Consider the following 13,491-nt stretch of genomic DNA (forward strand, 5'->3'; position numbering starts at 1 on the left):
AGGTGTTCTGGGAGCTCCTGGATAGCTTCCCAGTGTCCAGCTAGGGGACTCAGATAAGAGGGACAGGAATTTCTCCCTGAATAGAACTCTAGGTCATCCTGTAACTAAGAATGAATGGACTCCAGACTAGCTTTGGCTGGGAACCACGTGACCTCGTCACAAATGCGTTAGAGGCCTCAGTTACTCATTGGTCACACATACATACTGCTCGAAAAGTCACGGAGGTCGGAGAAATCTGGAAGGCCAAGACCTGACACTGGCTGACACTCAGAACCTGAAGGCCCAGCTCAGAAAGTCTTTTATTTAAACAGTCATAAAAATATGAGTGAGATGTAAAACCCCTTTCCTTGGGAGCCCCAAGCGGGAAGGCACTGTTGGAGCTCACCTGGCCAGGAAGGCAACCCAAGCTGGAGATCAGAGCCCAGCTCAGGGCAGAAGGACCCAGCAAGGTGAGACAGAGATGGCTCGAGCCTTGTGCAGGGACTGTGCAAACGCTGAGGTCATGTAGAAAGTGATGGGTTGGGGGTCTAAGCCCCAAGCACCAAGGTGTCCTTTTGGGCAGATATTTGGAGGCAGCACTGCCCACTGTGCTGAGGGCCAGCTCCATGCAGCTTACATACAGACAGCAGAACCAGGGTCCCTTGGTAGGATCAGGGGCTCATTCTGCAGCTTCAGGAAAGAGCTCAGAAAAGTCTCTGAGAGCCCCGTGGTAGGGAATTCTGGGAGGCTTGTGTACCCTACGGATCTTTGGAAGTCAGCCCTTCTTGCCTTCGCTGGAGCACACCAATGACACTGCCGATCCCATCTTCAGGAACCTGGGGTAAGGGCACAGCACGAAATGCCAGGGCCGAGTCTGGCCAGGGATGCCCAACTCCCTAAATCAGCTGGAATTTCTTCCCGCCCCCACTCTGGGATCTTGCAGGATATGCCCCAGGGGTCAGGGTAGTTAGGGATGACCAGCCCAGTCCAGGCACTCACCAGGGCGTGGTCAAAGTTGAAGGTGCTGATGTAATAAGCAGAGATATCGGCAGCCGCCAGGGGACCCGCGATCTGGGCCACAATCCCACATTCATCTGAGGGTTGGAGAAACGGGTGGCTCAGGGTAGATGCTGTGGATACCCATAGGCTTGCCCTAACCCCCAATTCAGGGTGTGTGTGGTCCTCACCAAAACCCAGGGGCTGTCCCCCGATGCGCACCATCCTCCACAGCTCTCCAGAGGAACTGGTCAGCAGGAGGTCACTGGGGAACCTAGGGAGGCAGGTGGGTGATGGGAAGGGAACCGAAGCATCCCCAACTACCCTGACCCCTGGAGCATATCCTCCTGCCAACCACAGAGTCTGGCACCCCGCCTTCCCCTTTCCCTGAGGCTGGCTGAGGGGCTATGACCTTCTTGGGGGTCAGGGAGGGGTTACATACTTTTTCTGGGTCTCGGCATCCATAACAATGGAGATGTAACCCTCAATGAGGGAGAAGGCGAAGAACGGGATGGAGCTTGACTCAGGACCACTGGAGGCTGCCTCCCTGGGGACACTGGAGAGGGATGACAGGGTCAAGGGCTCTGCCAGGCACATGGCCCTCTCCATTTCCTGAATACCAGACTACAGAGGAGCCAGGAGAACGGCTCTGGAAAGGGCCTCATGAGAGAATCCTGATTTCCCAAGGGACAAGCCCTAACTGCCAAAACCCAAGGGCCTTGGGCAGAGGGCCTGACTGGGGTGTATGTGGTTTGGAGTGGCTCTGTCAACACCTCTGGCTGAGGGCTACTGGGCTGTCAGGAACCCTAAGGCACTGAGGACACAGAGTGACAGAAGGGATGGATGAGACAAAGGTCAGAGTGCACGGAGCACTAGTGAGGCCAGAGATCAAGTGTACGCATGGCCCACCTGTGTGAGTAGAAGAGGACATCGATGAGGGTGGTGGCAATAGCCGGCAATGTCTCAGGGTCCAGTGTGAGGACACAAAATCGGTTCTGCGGGCTCTGAATGGGATGCACCGTGGGGCTGGGCCCTGCACGAGACACAGGGGTCATAAGGTGAAAAGGCAATCCTGGGCTGGGGCGACCCCTGGTGGCTGGTCAGGGAAGGGCTTGGGTGTACCCATCCCATCTCACACATTGAGAAACACCCATCCCAGTCCTTCGAAAGACAAGCCCTCCTGTGGGGAAAGGTCCCACCGAAATCTGGGTGTTGGCGGGCAGACTTTACCGTGCTGGGCTCGGGGAAAGCCGTTGCTCGAATCATCCTTGGCAACCGGAACAGGCTCCCCACCTACTTCCCGGTAGATTTGGAACTCCTGGGCCAGTGTGTGGATCACTACAGACAGGTCCTGCTCCCGAACCTGGGTCAAGGCAAACGGCACACATTACGCAGCCCCAGGCACCTAGGCTCCCGCCCTGCCACAGCACCTGCCCGAACCCACCAGGATGAAGTCTGTCTGGTATGTGGACAGCATCAACACAGACACGTGGTGCTCGGCCAGCGGGGCAATGACAGACCGCGCAATCTTGGTAACGCCAGCAGCCTGCATCACCGCCCCACTGTGAGAGGATACGTTCATCACCAGCCATGTGGCCTCGGCCACTTGCAGGAACTCGGATGGGGGTAGCTCTGTGGGCAGGAGGTACATGAACCTTAGTGAGTTCTAGCAGGGCAGGCCAGGACTGGAGCTCATGGCTGTCTCTCCTCAGTTCTGCCTCCGTGTGTATGAAAGCATTCTCAAACTCAGCACTAGGGTGACGTCCCAGTTTTACCATTTGCTGTGAGACTTGAGACAAGTGGTTGCTCATTGCTTGTTTCCTTTGAGCCGTGTCTTACAATGTAGATTAGGCTGGGCTTGAACTCAAACCGATCCTCTTGCCATAGCCTCCTAAATGCTGGGATCCCAAGCCCTGTTTAGTCTCAGTTTCCTATCTGCAAAATGGGATATTTCTCATGACTTTTATGTGACCTGATTGGCTTCGTAGCACCACCAGAGGGCGCCGAGTGACCTACTGATGAGGAGGTGCTCTCCTGCAGGCCAGAGCTTTCCCTGCAGAACAGGGAAACTAAGTCCTTCGGGAGGGCGGCTAGGCCAAGCTCCAGGTGGCTGGCTTGAGACTCCAGGCCTTAGAGGACAGGACAGGCAGGCAGAAGTGGGAGCCAGAAGTCAGCTCCCAGGTTCCAGTACTGAACAGGGACAAGGGCCAGGGTGACTGTTGTTCGCCCAAGCACAGCCAGGAGGCCCCAGGACCTTGCTCTGGGCTTGCTGCCTGTTCCTGCATTCCTTCCCCAACCCTCAGACTTTTAGACTTCCCAGGCCAGTAAAGGAGAAGCTGGCTTTCACCGAGGAGCTAATTCCAAGAAGAAACAATGACCAGGGGTTAAAACAGCTACAGGACTGTAGCTAAAACACCTTAATCTGGCCTAAAACTGTGAGAACTCCCCCCAACCTTGCTGGCCTGGGACTCATATCCAGACCTTTATAAAGCTCTCATAAATATTGTTAAACAGCCATGACTATATCTTAGATATGAGAAAACAGTACTTAAGTGAGGGGTGGAGTTTCGAATCCAGATCCATATGCCTTTGAGTCCTAAACTCTCTGGAAGCTGTGCTTGGTAAGAATAGGGCTTAGAAGTGAGCAAGGGGTCAGTTCCCACCTTTAAAGCCCTCCTCATCCACCATGAGTGTGTAATCTTCCGGGGTCTCCGTCAGGCTGAAGAACTTGCACCTAGTGGGAAGGAAGGGGTGGGAACTTTCAGGCTGGGGAGGACAAATGAACTTTGCTCCAGCAGCACTAAAGGACCCCCCGCCAGGCGCCTTCCTGACCCGCCCTCAGGCCTCAACTTCTTCCTCGGAGCAACGTGGTCTGGGTCCAACGTCTGGGATCTCCGGCTGTTTTCCAACTCCAGATCTCCCCTCCATTCCACACCCTAGAGGTGTCGGGCTTTGGATTCCCCTAGACAACTCTTAACACTTTACGTGAGGAGTCTGGGAAAGGGCTAAGGCAGGGCTAGAAGGCATGCTCCACTACACTGCCTATCCCAGGCAGTTTGCACCTTGACAAGCCCAGCAAGAGGACCGCTCCAGGCCGGATAGGCGGCGTCTCAGAAAGGGTAATCCCCGGCCAGACGGCGGCCAGAGAGGACAACGTCCCCACCCGGTACATGCCGCTTCCTCGCGGCGACCCTAATCCTCTGCCCCTGGCCTGGAATGACAGAGGAGCCCCCACCCGTCTGGCCTGCGCCCCTGAACCCGGGTGCGCACCGGCTGCGATGGGGCAGGAAGAGCAGCTTGATGAGAGGGTGAGTGTAGAGCCAGAGGCCCGGGCGGGCGAGGCTCAGTACACGCACCCGGTGCTCTAGGATGTGGAGTTCCATCGCAGATCGCCCGGCCACGGCCCCGCCGCCAGCTAGACCCAGGCAGTGGCGGGGCGGCGCCCGGCTTAAAGGAGCCGCGCTGAGGGGGCTCCGCACCGCCCGCTAAGCCACGGGCCCGCCCAGGCAGCGACCCACTCTCCGAAGGCCACGCCCCACAGCCTCAACGAAGTGGTCACGCCTCCTCCCGAGCCCCGCCTTCCCGGCGCTGCAGGCTGCCCTCGAACCCGGACTTGGTCTACTGTCCATTCCTCTAGCCCAGTCTGGGGATCCCTGCCTGCTCCCACCCCTCGGCGGCCTCCAGGCCACGCCCCGGCCACGCCCTTTCCGCTGGCCGCCGGCTGTGTTGGGTTTGGAAACGTGCCGGAAGCTCAGGGTCCTGTCTGAACTCCAGGCTTGCACGTGGGCTTTACAGTTGAGGTAATTAAGACGCGAGAGGGCTTCAAGACTTGCCGGGGTTCGGCTAGGGCTGGAATGCTGTCCACAGATATCCGGAGCGTGGAGACTGGAGACCCGTGCGCGGTACAGCTGGGTGGCGCTTTTGTCCTTCCTTTTATTGCTGGGGACAGGGACTGCAGAGCTGACAGGGCTGATCGTACTAAAGATCACTAGGCAACGGCTGCCCTGGGCTGGTATTGGTAATACTGCATCCTCTACCCGGCCATTCTGACCAGCCGTCCTAGGTTTTAATCATCCGACTTCCAGAGTAGAATGCTCCTCTCTAAGGGGAAGCACAGAAAAAGCATCCCATCACCTAGCTAAGCAAAGCTTGGGGTTATTCCAGGGAAAGAACCCAGAAGTACCTGAGTTGGGACCGCCCAGGGCTCAGGCATTGAGGGGACAGGCCCTTGCACTTGAGGCTCCCTGGGTATTCAGGCCAGAGACTTGAGCCCCATAGAAGTCTCCTCAAAGCCTGTCACCCTCAGCAGAACGCAACTGGTCTGAGCACATCTAGATTTGCTTCCGATCCAAGAAGGCCCCAAGCGCTGGCAGACACCCCAGGTTTGATCAAGTTTAAGAAGACCCCAAGGCTGAGCAGGAATGAGCAGGCACAGGTTGGTTCCACGGCAGGACACAGCATGCTCCATGGGGCTTCGATTTGGCCCAGGCACTCAAGCCTCAACTTGAAGGCGTTGAATAAGGTAGGTTAAAGTCGACCTCCAGCACGACTGGGACCCAGCAGGTCCATGCAGGACGTGTTCTGGACCCAGTACCGCAGGCAGACGGAAGCTGGGCTCAACCCTGTTCCTGGCTTTTCTAGCTCCAAATGATTCTCATGGAACACAGTGCAGCCACCACATCCTGGCTGGTCCTCTGGAGAACTGGGGGTGGGGTGGGAGCACTTCCCAAAGGCTGAGTCCATCTCACCATGGCAGGTGTGGAGAGTGGGAAAGCAGAGGGTGAGAGGCAGGAGCAGAGAGCGAGTGAGCTGCCCAGGGCCTCTGGTGTCCACTCACTTCTCGAGCCTCGGTATCCTCAGCTGTGCCAGAACATGTTCTAGGCCCAGGCTGTGTCTGAAGCTCCCAGCGAGAGTCTGTTTCTCCCTCCCTGTTCCCTCCTATGGTCTGGCCCAGCTTGGTCTCAGGCCAGGAACAGCCACTATTGTTTGACTAGAAAAGCTGCTTCCTCAGCAGAAGGGGGGAACCCTCTCCCAGGGACACCCTGTTCTCGCCATTGCCAGTTATCAGGTTGTCACTGAGCACCTGCCTGCCCCTCCATGGCAGTCCGCTCACTTGGGTGAGTGAGGACCTTGGGGTATAAATGTGGCTCTTGGAGGGGGAGGACACAGAACTCCTTTTCTGTCAGGCACAATCCCAGCCTAGCAAGAGGACCATGTCAGCAAATAGGAAGTAGCATCGTATCGAGGCCAACCTCGCCCCTTACCGGTCGGCCTCTGGTGGAAGCCTGTGTCAGACATCTACAGTGCCTCATCCTGGTGGCAGCCCCTGACACAGTGTGAAGTGATCAGAAGTTAATGGGATCTGAAGTGGCATCAAGGCCTGGCTCTGGAGGAGGAACAGCTCTAAGCTACCTCACAGGGATCCACCTCTAACTCCCACCCCCAATAAAAAGACAGGGACCAGGCCAGCACACGCCTTTAATCCCAGCACTCAGGTGGATCTCTGTGAGTTCAAGGCCATCCTGGTCTACAAAGTGAGTTCCAGGACACCCAGGGCTACAACAGAGAAACCCAGGGACCTCAGGGATTATTTCCTGCTCTGCCCCAGTGGTGAGCTTCAGTTCTCGAGTCATCTAGGTCAGAAGATGGACACAGCCTCAGAGAGAACAGCCTAGAACAGCAGCTGGCCTTGGACTTGGGGCCTCGTGTATCAAAGGTATGTTTCAGAGGGGTTCCTGCCGGGCTGGGGGCCCAGGATGAAGGGTGATACCCCTTTTGGGTCCCCAGCTGCACACCAGCTCTCTATACAAGCCTGTTTATTTTCGTACAAAACCATATTTCTATTTTACACAAGAGTACCCCCTGCTTCCCCTCACGTCAGCACCCTAGCCCTGAAGAATATCCCCCAGAAGGACAGGGCTGGGTGAGACCCAACCCATTTGGCCATAGCTTCTGCCTGTGCTGGCTGGGCCAGCTTGACTCAAGAGAAAATAAATAAGGAGGCTTGGGCAGAATCTGTACTGGGCCAGCCAGATTCTATCCCAGCCCAATGGCCAAGCAGTTGGGCCTTCAGGTACACAGGACCTGGAGTGTTGTCAGTCTCTGAACCGTGTAAGATGTGTGGAGACCCCACCTGGAGGCCTGAACTCCCCGGGTTACAAGTAGGTGTCCTCACTCTCCTGGGAGGTCAGGCTCTCCTGGGAATGGTGGAAGGCTAAGTCCTGGGGAGCAGAGTCCTGGGGGACTGGGTCCTTTGGAGGCACATCCTGAGGAGGACATGCATCTCCTGAAGCAGTCACCACTGTGGCTTGATTGGGGCCTGGGGACTTGTCCAGCTGTCCACTGGCCTTTGTCCTCCTCTGCTCCTTCTGGACCTGCTTGGGCGGCTTTGCTTTGGAAGTGAGGAGGGTTGCATCTGGGGGTAGGCGGATGGATGGTGAAGGTTGCAGGGCAGGTCGGGGACCAGGCTCTGCATCCAGGATGGCTTTGGCACCATGCATCCTGGGTGGAGAGCGACACTCCAGCTCACCACGGGTCTCTTGCCAGCGCCGCAGCTGGATGAGATGTTCTCGCTCAATCTGGCGCTCTGTCACCGGCAACTCTATTACCTTTGGGACAACAAAGGACAAGTGAGCACCAGAAAGAGTGACCTTTCCCTTCTGTCTGCAATCCTAGGCTCTCCCCCCACCAGCAACCCCTAACTGTGTCTGCTAAAAGCTGAACCCAGGAAGGATGTGACTGTGGTTTGAGTGCCAAACATGAGAGACCCATTGTCTCAGAGGACAGACCTGCCTACAGCTCACAGGCCCACCCAGCTTCCATCTTGGACAGAAGCAGCAGTCTTGTATTGTCCCCTACTGACCAGGGCAGCCTGGCTGTCCAGGCTCCACTACTTTTCAGCTGGAATTGAAATCTGCCTCTGAGCCTCTATTTCCTCAAACGTAAAATGGGGACACTGCTGGAAGTTGCATATGCTGAAGATGGCCTTGTATGTCTGCCCCGTAACATGAACTAACATTGGCCTGGCCTTGGTCTGTCCCCCCTCACAGAAGTTAGCCATGCCTATGTCTCTTAATTTGTAGCCTCCAAAAAACAAGTACCCTCAGGAGAAGTGAGAGGGCAGTAGATCACAGCTCTGCTCTACTCATAAAGCAGACTCGAAGGAAGGCACTGCACAGCTGGGCCCCACTTGCCTAGCAAAATGATGAGGTCCATCAGTCCTCACCTGGGCTGACCAACCCTTGGATCAGGGCCATATAAGGCCTCCTCTAAAACCAGCTCCCTTCCCTCCAATAATATGTGGGAGGTGTGGGCCGCACCTCCTGGACCAAGAAGGCTTCCTGCATGATCTTGGGGCTGAGGCTCCGCAGCTGCTCGATGGTTTCATACTGGCCCTGGCAGGCTTTGAGCTTCTCAGGAGAGCCTAGTGCATGCTTCAGCAGTACCAGCCCCACACGGAAGATAATCTTGACGCCTGTATGGGGCAGGTGATGAGTCCAAGGGAGGCTTGTGGGCTTCTTTTGCACCCCCCACAATCCAGCACTGCCTGATACCTTCACAAAAGAACATGTCCCAGACTCGCAGCACGGAGCTCCAGGGCAGGGTGCGGGCAAAGGCACACATAAACCATTCTGTCATGTACAGCAGGGGGTCAATCTTCTGCCTGCTAAGGTGCTTGTGAGCCACGGGGGACACCTTTTGTAGCAGTGAGAAGAGGATCTCACCATCCAGCTGGATTGCCTCCTGGAGAAACAGCAAGGCCACACAGCATGACCATAGCCCATACTGGGTCAGCATAAGGTAGCTGGAGCCTATAGAGTACTGGAAGACAGGTGAGCAAACTAGATACAGAATGGGAGAGGGAACACTGGGGCTGAGTTTCCCAAACAAGGAAGGAACAGGTGCAGCCTATCAAGGTCAGGAAAGGGCCACTCCTGGGCTGAAGGACAAGGGAAAGGCATTCTGAGTTAACAGAATGGAGCTGCAAGCAGAAGCTCTCCCCTCCCTGCAACACAGGGGTTTGTTCTGGAACTCACTTTGTAGACCAGGCTAGCACTGGACTCAAGAGATCACCTGCCTCTGCCTCCCAAGTGCTGGGATTAAAGGTGTGTACCACACTGCCAGGCTCTTATACCTATGTCAAGGAGGGAGGGACCAGGAGTCCTGAGGAATTTTGATCCGTCCCACTGCCTCAGAGAACATCAAATGGCCAGAGGCACAGATGAAAATATAACTGATGAAGCTGGTGCCTGAGTGGCCTCTATCAGGTTTTGGGACTTTAGCCTTGGAGTGGCCACAGAAGGCACCCAAGTCAGCAGGTACTCACCAGTTTCTCACTGTAGTAGCCAGGCAGGTACTTCTCACAGACTTGTACCAGACACCAGAAGGCTTGCTGTGGGTGAGAGAGGCATGAGCCCTTGTGGCTGAGGTCAGGTCCCCTGCCCACCCACCCGGGTCCTGGGTACCTCAGCAGGCATGTGCATGAGCAGCACAGCGGCAATGGGTGCCTGGGCCTGGCAGTAACCCTCCTCAGGACGGTACAGCGTGTAGGCCTTCAGCACACGGAACAGGTCCTGCTGGCTGTGGAGAGGACAAGCAGGATAGGATGGCAGGCATGGCTACTGCCCACCACCTCCCCTGTACTTCACTGAACCAGACCTGCCTCAGGACTTGCTCTTCCCTGGAAAGGATGTACTGTAGTCACTGTGGGTCAGTCTCCCACTGGGATCCAAGGACAGGGTTTAAAGAGAAAGCAGGGGTTGGGGCAGGGCTGTATAGCAGATAGAGACTGAAGAGGGGCTAGAGAGGGCTACCTTGCTAGGCAGCTCTGTCCCCTTGCCCAATATATCACTCCCCTCCTACCTACTGTTTCGGTCCACCAGCCTCCCTTACCTCTTTCCCCTTGCCCAATATATCACTCCCCTCCTGCCTACTGTTTCGGTCCACCAGCCTCCCTTGCCTCTTTCCCTACATCAAGCAGGCCTAACCAGCAAAGTTCTAACAGTCTAGAGAGGAAAGAGTCACAAGTGGGTCAGGACACCAAACCAGAAGGTAAAGGCTAACAGCAGGGTTTTGAGCACATGCCCCCAAGCTCAGTGTACCTTCCTTGACAGTCTAAGAGGCATCCTAGAGCCACTTCCCAGCCCACATGCTTAGCCTGCTTACCCATGGCCTCCTCGGGACACAAACATCTCATGGAAAGGGAACTGCCGGTGCAGGTCACGTTCAATCACATCTAGCCACTTGGGGTCCCCAGGAGACATGTCCAGTTCCTGGAAGCAAGGACATAATGTCAGGAAGCAGTGGGGGGGAGGGGTGGCACTTCTGGTAGAAGATAACTGTCTTGGGTATCAGATTAGGTACCAGAGGCACCCAATTGCATCATAGAACCAGGCCTTCCTGAAGATAGCAGAACCCTGGGAAACCTGAGAGCGATCCTAGTGCTCAGTAGTTTTGTTTTTTGAGATCCAGAACTCTATTTTTTTTTTTTTTTTTTTTTTTTGGTTTTTTGAGACAGGGTTTCTCTGTGGTTTTGGAGCCTGTCCTAGAACTAGCTCTTGTAGACCAGGCTGGTCTCCAACTCACAGAGATCCGCCTGCCTCTGCCTCCCATGTGCTGGGATTAAAGGCGTGCGCCACCACCGCCCGGCTAGTTTTGTTTTTTGAAACAGGGTTCCGCTCTGTAGATCAGGCTGGTCTCAAATTCAGAGATCCATCTGCCTCTGCATCCCGAGTATTGGGATCAAAGGTGTGCGCCACCACCAACCAGGCTCTCAGAATATTCTTATGAGCAAGAATCTATCCTAGCTGTTTACCTTTTTTTTTAAACCTTATTTAACTTTATTTTATGCACAATGGTATAATGGTGTCAGATTCTCTGGAACTGGAGTTACAGACAGCTATGAGCTGCCATGTGGGTGCTGGGAATTGAACCCAGGTCCTCTGGGAGAGTAGTCAGTGCTCTTAACCACTGAACCATCTCGCCAGCCCCTCCTAGCTGTTTATCTAGGGATAATGTTGTGTCCTTCAGATAGAAGGCTTCTTTTTTTCTTTTTATTGAGAAAAGGAGGAAAAAAAAAAACAAGTTTCCACCTCCTCCCAGCCTCCCATTTCCTTCCCCCTCCTCCCACCCTACGCCCCCTCCTCCCACCCTTCTCCCCCTTACCCCCACTCCTTTCCCCCTCCCTCTCCAGTCCAAAGAGCAGTCAGGGTTTTCTGCCCTGTGGTAAGACCTAGGACCTCCCCCCTCCGTCCATATCTAGGAAGGTGAACATCCAAACTGGCTAGGCTCCCACAAAGCCAGAACATGAAGTAGGATCAAACCCCCGTGCCATTGTCCTTTGCGTCTCATCAGCCCTCATTGTTTGTCATGTTCAGAGAGTCCAGTTTTATCCCATGCTTTTTCAGTCACAGTCCAGCTGGTCTTGGTGAGCTCTCAATAGATCAGCTCCACTGTCTCAGTGGGTGGGTGCATCCCTCGTGGTCCCGACTTCTTTGCTCATATTCTCCCTCCTTCTGCTCCTCATTGGGACCTTGGGAGCTCAGTCCAGTAGAAGGCTTCTTAATAGCTACAGGTGTTACCATTGCTCAAAGCCAAAGACAGAGCTGAGTGTAGAACACACATGGGACTCACTGGCCCCTTTTCTACCCCAAAACAGATCCTGACATAACACCATGTTCACAGATGAGAGAACTGAAGGGTCAAAATAAAGTCGGTTACCCAAGGCCTTGAGACTAGAAAAATGATGGAGCTGAGATGTGAAAGCAGGTGTGACTCAGAGCCACCAAACCCAGACTCTGCTGCTTGCACCCCGTGTTTCAGGTATCCCCTGTTCAGGAAGGGACTGTGACATCTGTCAGCCTTAAGTGCTTGTCTAGGTACTGAGGGCTCAACAGTGTGCCTTTCTTCTCCAAACCCTGACTGTGTACTTTTGAAAAGCCATCAGGCTCTACCAGAATAAAGTCCCACAGTCATTGGAAATGTCTCCATCTGAGCGCTGGCAACATGCGCATGTTTTCTCAGACTCACAGCTCTATGCTCGAGTCTGTCCTTCTTACTCTAGGTGAATCCATACATCCATTTTCAGAAAAGGAAATTCAGAGGGATGGGCCGGGAGGCCAAGCAAGTACTAGTTGCCTGCGGGGTGGAACAGCATCTGGAAAAGTCCTGTAAAGTGAAGCCTTGGCAAACATACAAGATGGGTGTAGGCGGGGCTTTGGCCCTGGCAGACAGTGACTGCACACAGACCCCTTTCTCTCCTGGCCCTAGGTAGTGGTATTCAGAATACTAAAGAACTAGTGTGTTCTTCAACACACTTCTCTCTGGTCAGACCTGTTCTCTATGAAGAGGGCTCGAGCTATTTGTTGGCAGCACTCAGACTTGAAGAACAGAGTCTGAAGGGGTGGCAGCATCAGACTAGAGAGCATTGCCCAGTCAGTGAACCATATCTCCTGGGAGCTGTTGTTCATCTAAGATTCTACCCTTAGCAGGCCTAGTGGAATGAACTTCATTACAGCTCTGCACCCTATTCTAGCCCTTTCTCTTGGCAATTACTCAGGTTTGCTTTTATGGTTGAGCTCAGTGCATTACTTCACAGCTCCTGGTCATCAGGAAGTGACCCTCAGACCACATCCCTTCCTGGTGCCTCTAACATGTGCCGTAGTCTTTAGGAGCCTTCACATTTCTTGGCCCCAATCTCTATTCTGTCTCCTGTCTCTAGTATGTCAGAAACTGGGCTGGAAAGCAAACAATGAGGTGAGGCTCATGGAGTGTTGAAGGTTGCAGGGCAGAGGAAGGGGCTGGGATTTTTCAGTGGAAGGAGTGGGCACCACCCCCTCAAGTTAGTGTCCTGTGTACTCCCCTGTATCACCTGAGTACAATGCAGGCTTGCTTTTCTCAGGAAGAAAGTTCACTCGATTCTTCTAGTGGCTCCTGAGAACCCCAAAAGTCAGCTCCTTGGATGTGGGATCGGGAACCTCAGCAGCCCAGCTGCAGGGCCTCCAGGGAAAGGGATGCTGAATACCACAGGCAGGTGCAGCTGCCAGCAGACCCGTGTGTGGTGCAGTCGTTAGGACTGCAGCCTCTGTGAACCTAAGTGGTGCTTGAGGTGCTTAAGGAGATGAAGTCAGAGAAAACCAAAAAAAAGCAGGAAGATTCTGCCAAGGAAGAGGCAAGAAAGAGCAAGTGCTGGAGAAAATGGAGCCAGCAGATGCTGTAGTGTGTGCAGAAGGGCCCCGAGCTCGAGAACAGGTCAGAGCGCTGACACCACAGATCGGCTCTGTGCTTCCCCATGGCTCAGGCACTCAGAGCAGAAGAGAACACCCCACCCTCACTACTTTCTCTAGATCTTCTCCAGGTAAGTCTTTCCAGGTGTGCTTGAAAACACTGGGGCCCCAGTATTGCCATGACGACCCACCATACATCTTCAGGGTTCCAAGACAAATCTACCTCTTTATATAAGCAACCTACCAGCCATCTCAGGGGTGGCCATTTCCTCTCTGGCACTCATCTAGGCAC

At 54.5% G+C, this 13,491-nt stretch overlaps 2 protein-coding genes across 4 annotated transcripts in view; both read right to left on the reverse strand.

Moving 5' to 3' along the window:
• Positions 1 to 280: 280 nt before the first annotated feature.
• On the reverse strand, positions 281 to 5,616 carry LOC121459642 (cytosolic arginine sensor for mTORC1 subunit 1). 3 transcript variants are annotated; one of them, XM_041669557.1, is made up of 9 exons: positions 5,159 to 5,616; positions 3,639 to 3,709; positions 2,420 to 2,607; positions 2,206 to 2,338; positions 1,885 to 2,008; positions 1,418 to 1,531; positions 1,167 to 1,249; positions 979 to 1,073; positions 281 to 815 (listed from the first exon to the last, which is right to left on the reverse strand). In XM_041669557.1, the coding sequence occupies exons 2-9, from the start codon at positions 3,661 to 3,663 to the stop codon at positions 738 to 740; spliced, it is 840 nt and encodes a 279-aa protein (XP_041525491.1). In that variant the 5' UTR covers positions 3,664 to 3,709; positions 5,159 to 5,616; the 3' UTR covers positions 281 to 737. The 3 variants fall into 3 exon arrangements, with proteins under 3 accessions (XP_041525491.1, XP_041525489.1, XP_041525490.1); XM_041669555.1 differs by lacking the exon at positions 5,159 to 5,616 and adding an exon at positions 4,246 to 5,050; XM_041669556.1 differs by lacking the exon at positions 5,159 to 5,616 and adding an exon at positions 4,332 to 4,875.
• Positions 5,617 to 6,774: 1,158 nt separating this feature from the next.
• The window catches only part of LOC121459641 (TBC1 domain family member 10A), a 34,506-nt gene continuing 27,789 nt past the window's right edge, over positions 6,775 to 13,491 (reverse strand). Inside the window, exons 4-9 of the mRNA XM_041669554.1 lie at positions 10,141 to 10,247; positions 9,441 to 9,555; positions 9,302 to 9,367; positions 8,529 to 8,718; positions 8,295 to 8,449; positions 6,775 to 7,583 (exon numbers count right to left, since the gene is read on the reverse strand). Coding sequence (XP_041525488.1) covers positions 7,131 to 7,583; positions 8,295 to 8,449; positions 8,529 to 8,718; positions 9,302 to 9,367; positions 9,441 to 9,555; positions 10,141 to 10,247 — 1,086 coding nt within the window. The 3' untranslated portion in view covers positions 6,775 to 7,130. The remainder of the gene's footprint in view (positions 7,584 to 8,294; positions 8,450 to 8,528; positions 8,719 to 9,301; positions 9,368 to 9,440; positions 9,556 to 10,140; positions 10,248 to 13,491) is intronic.

The sequence above is a fragment of the Microtus oregoni genome, unplaced genomic scaffold (genome assembly GCF_018167655.1).
Source record: "Microtus oregoni isolate MIOR12 unplaced genomic scaffold, Mior012 000019F_ref0000042, whole genome shotgun sequence".
Taxonomy (NCBI): Eukaryota; Metazoa; Chordata; class Mammalia; order Rodentia; family Cricetidae; genus Microtus; species Microtus oregoni.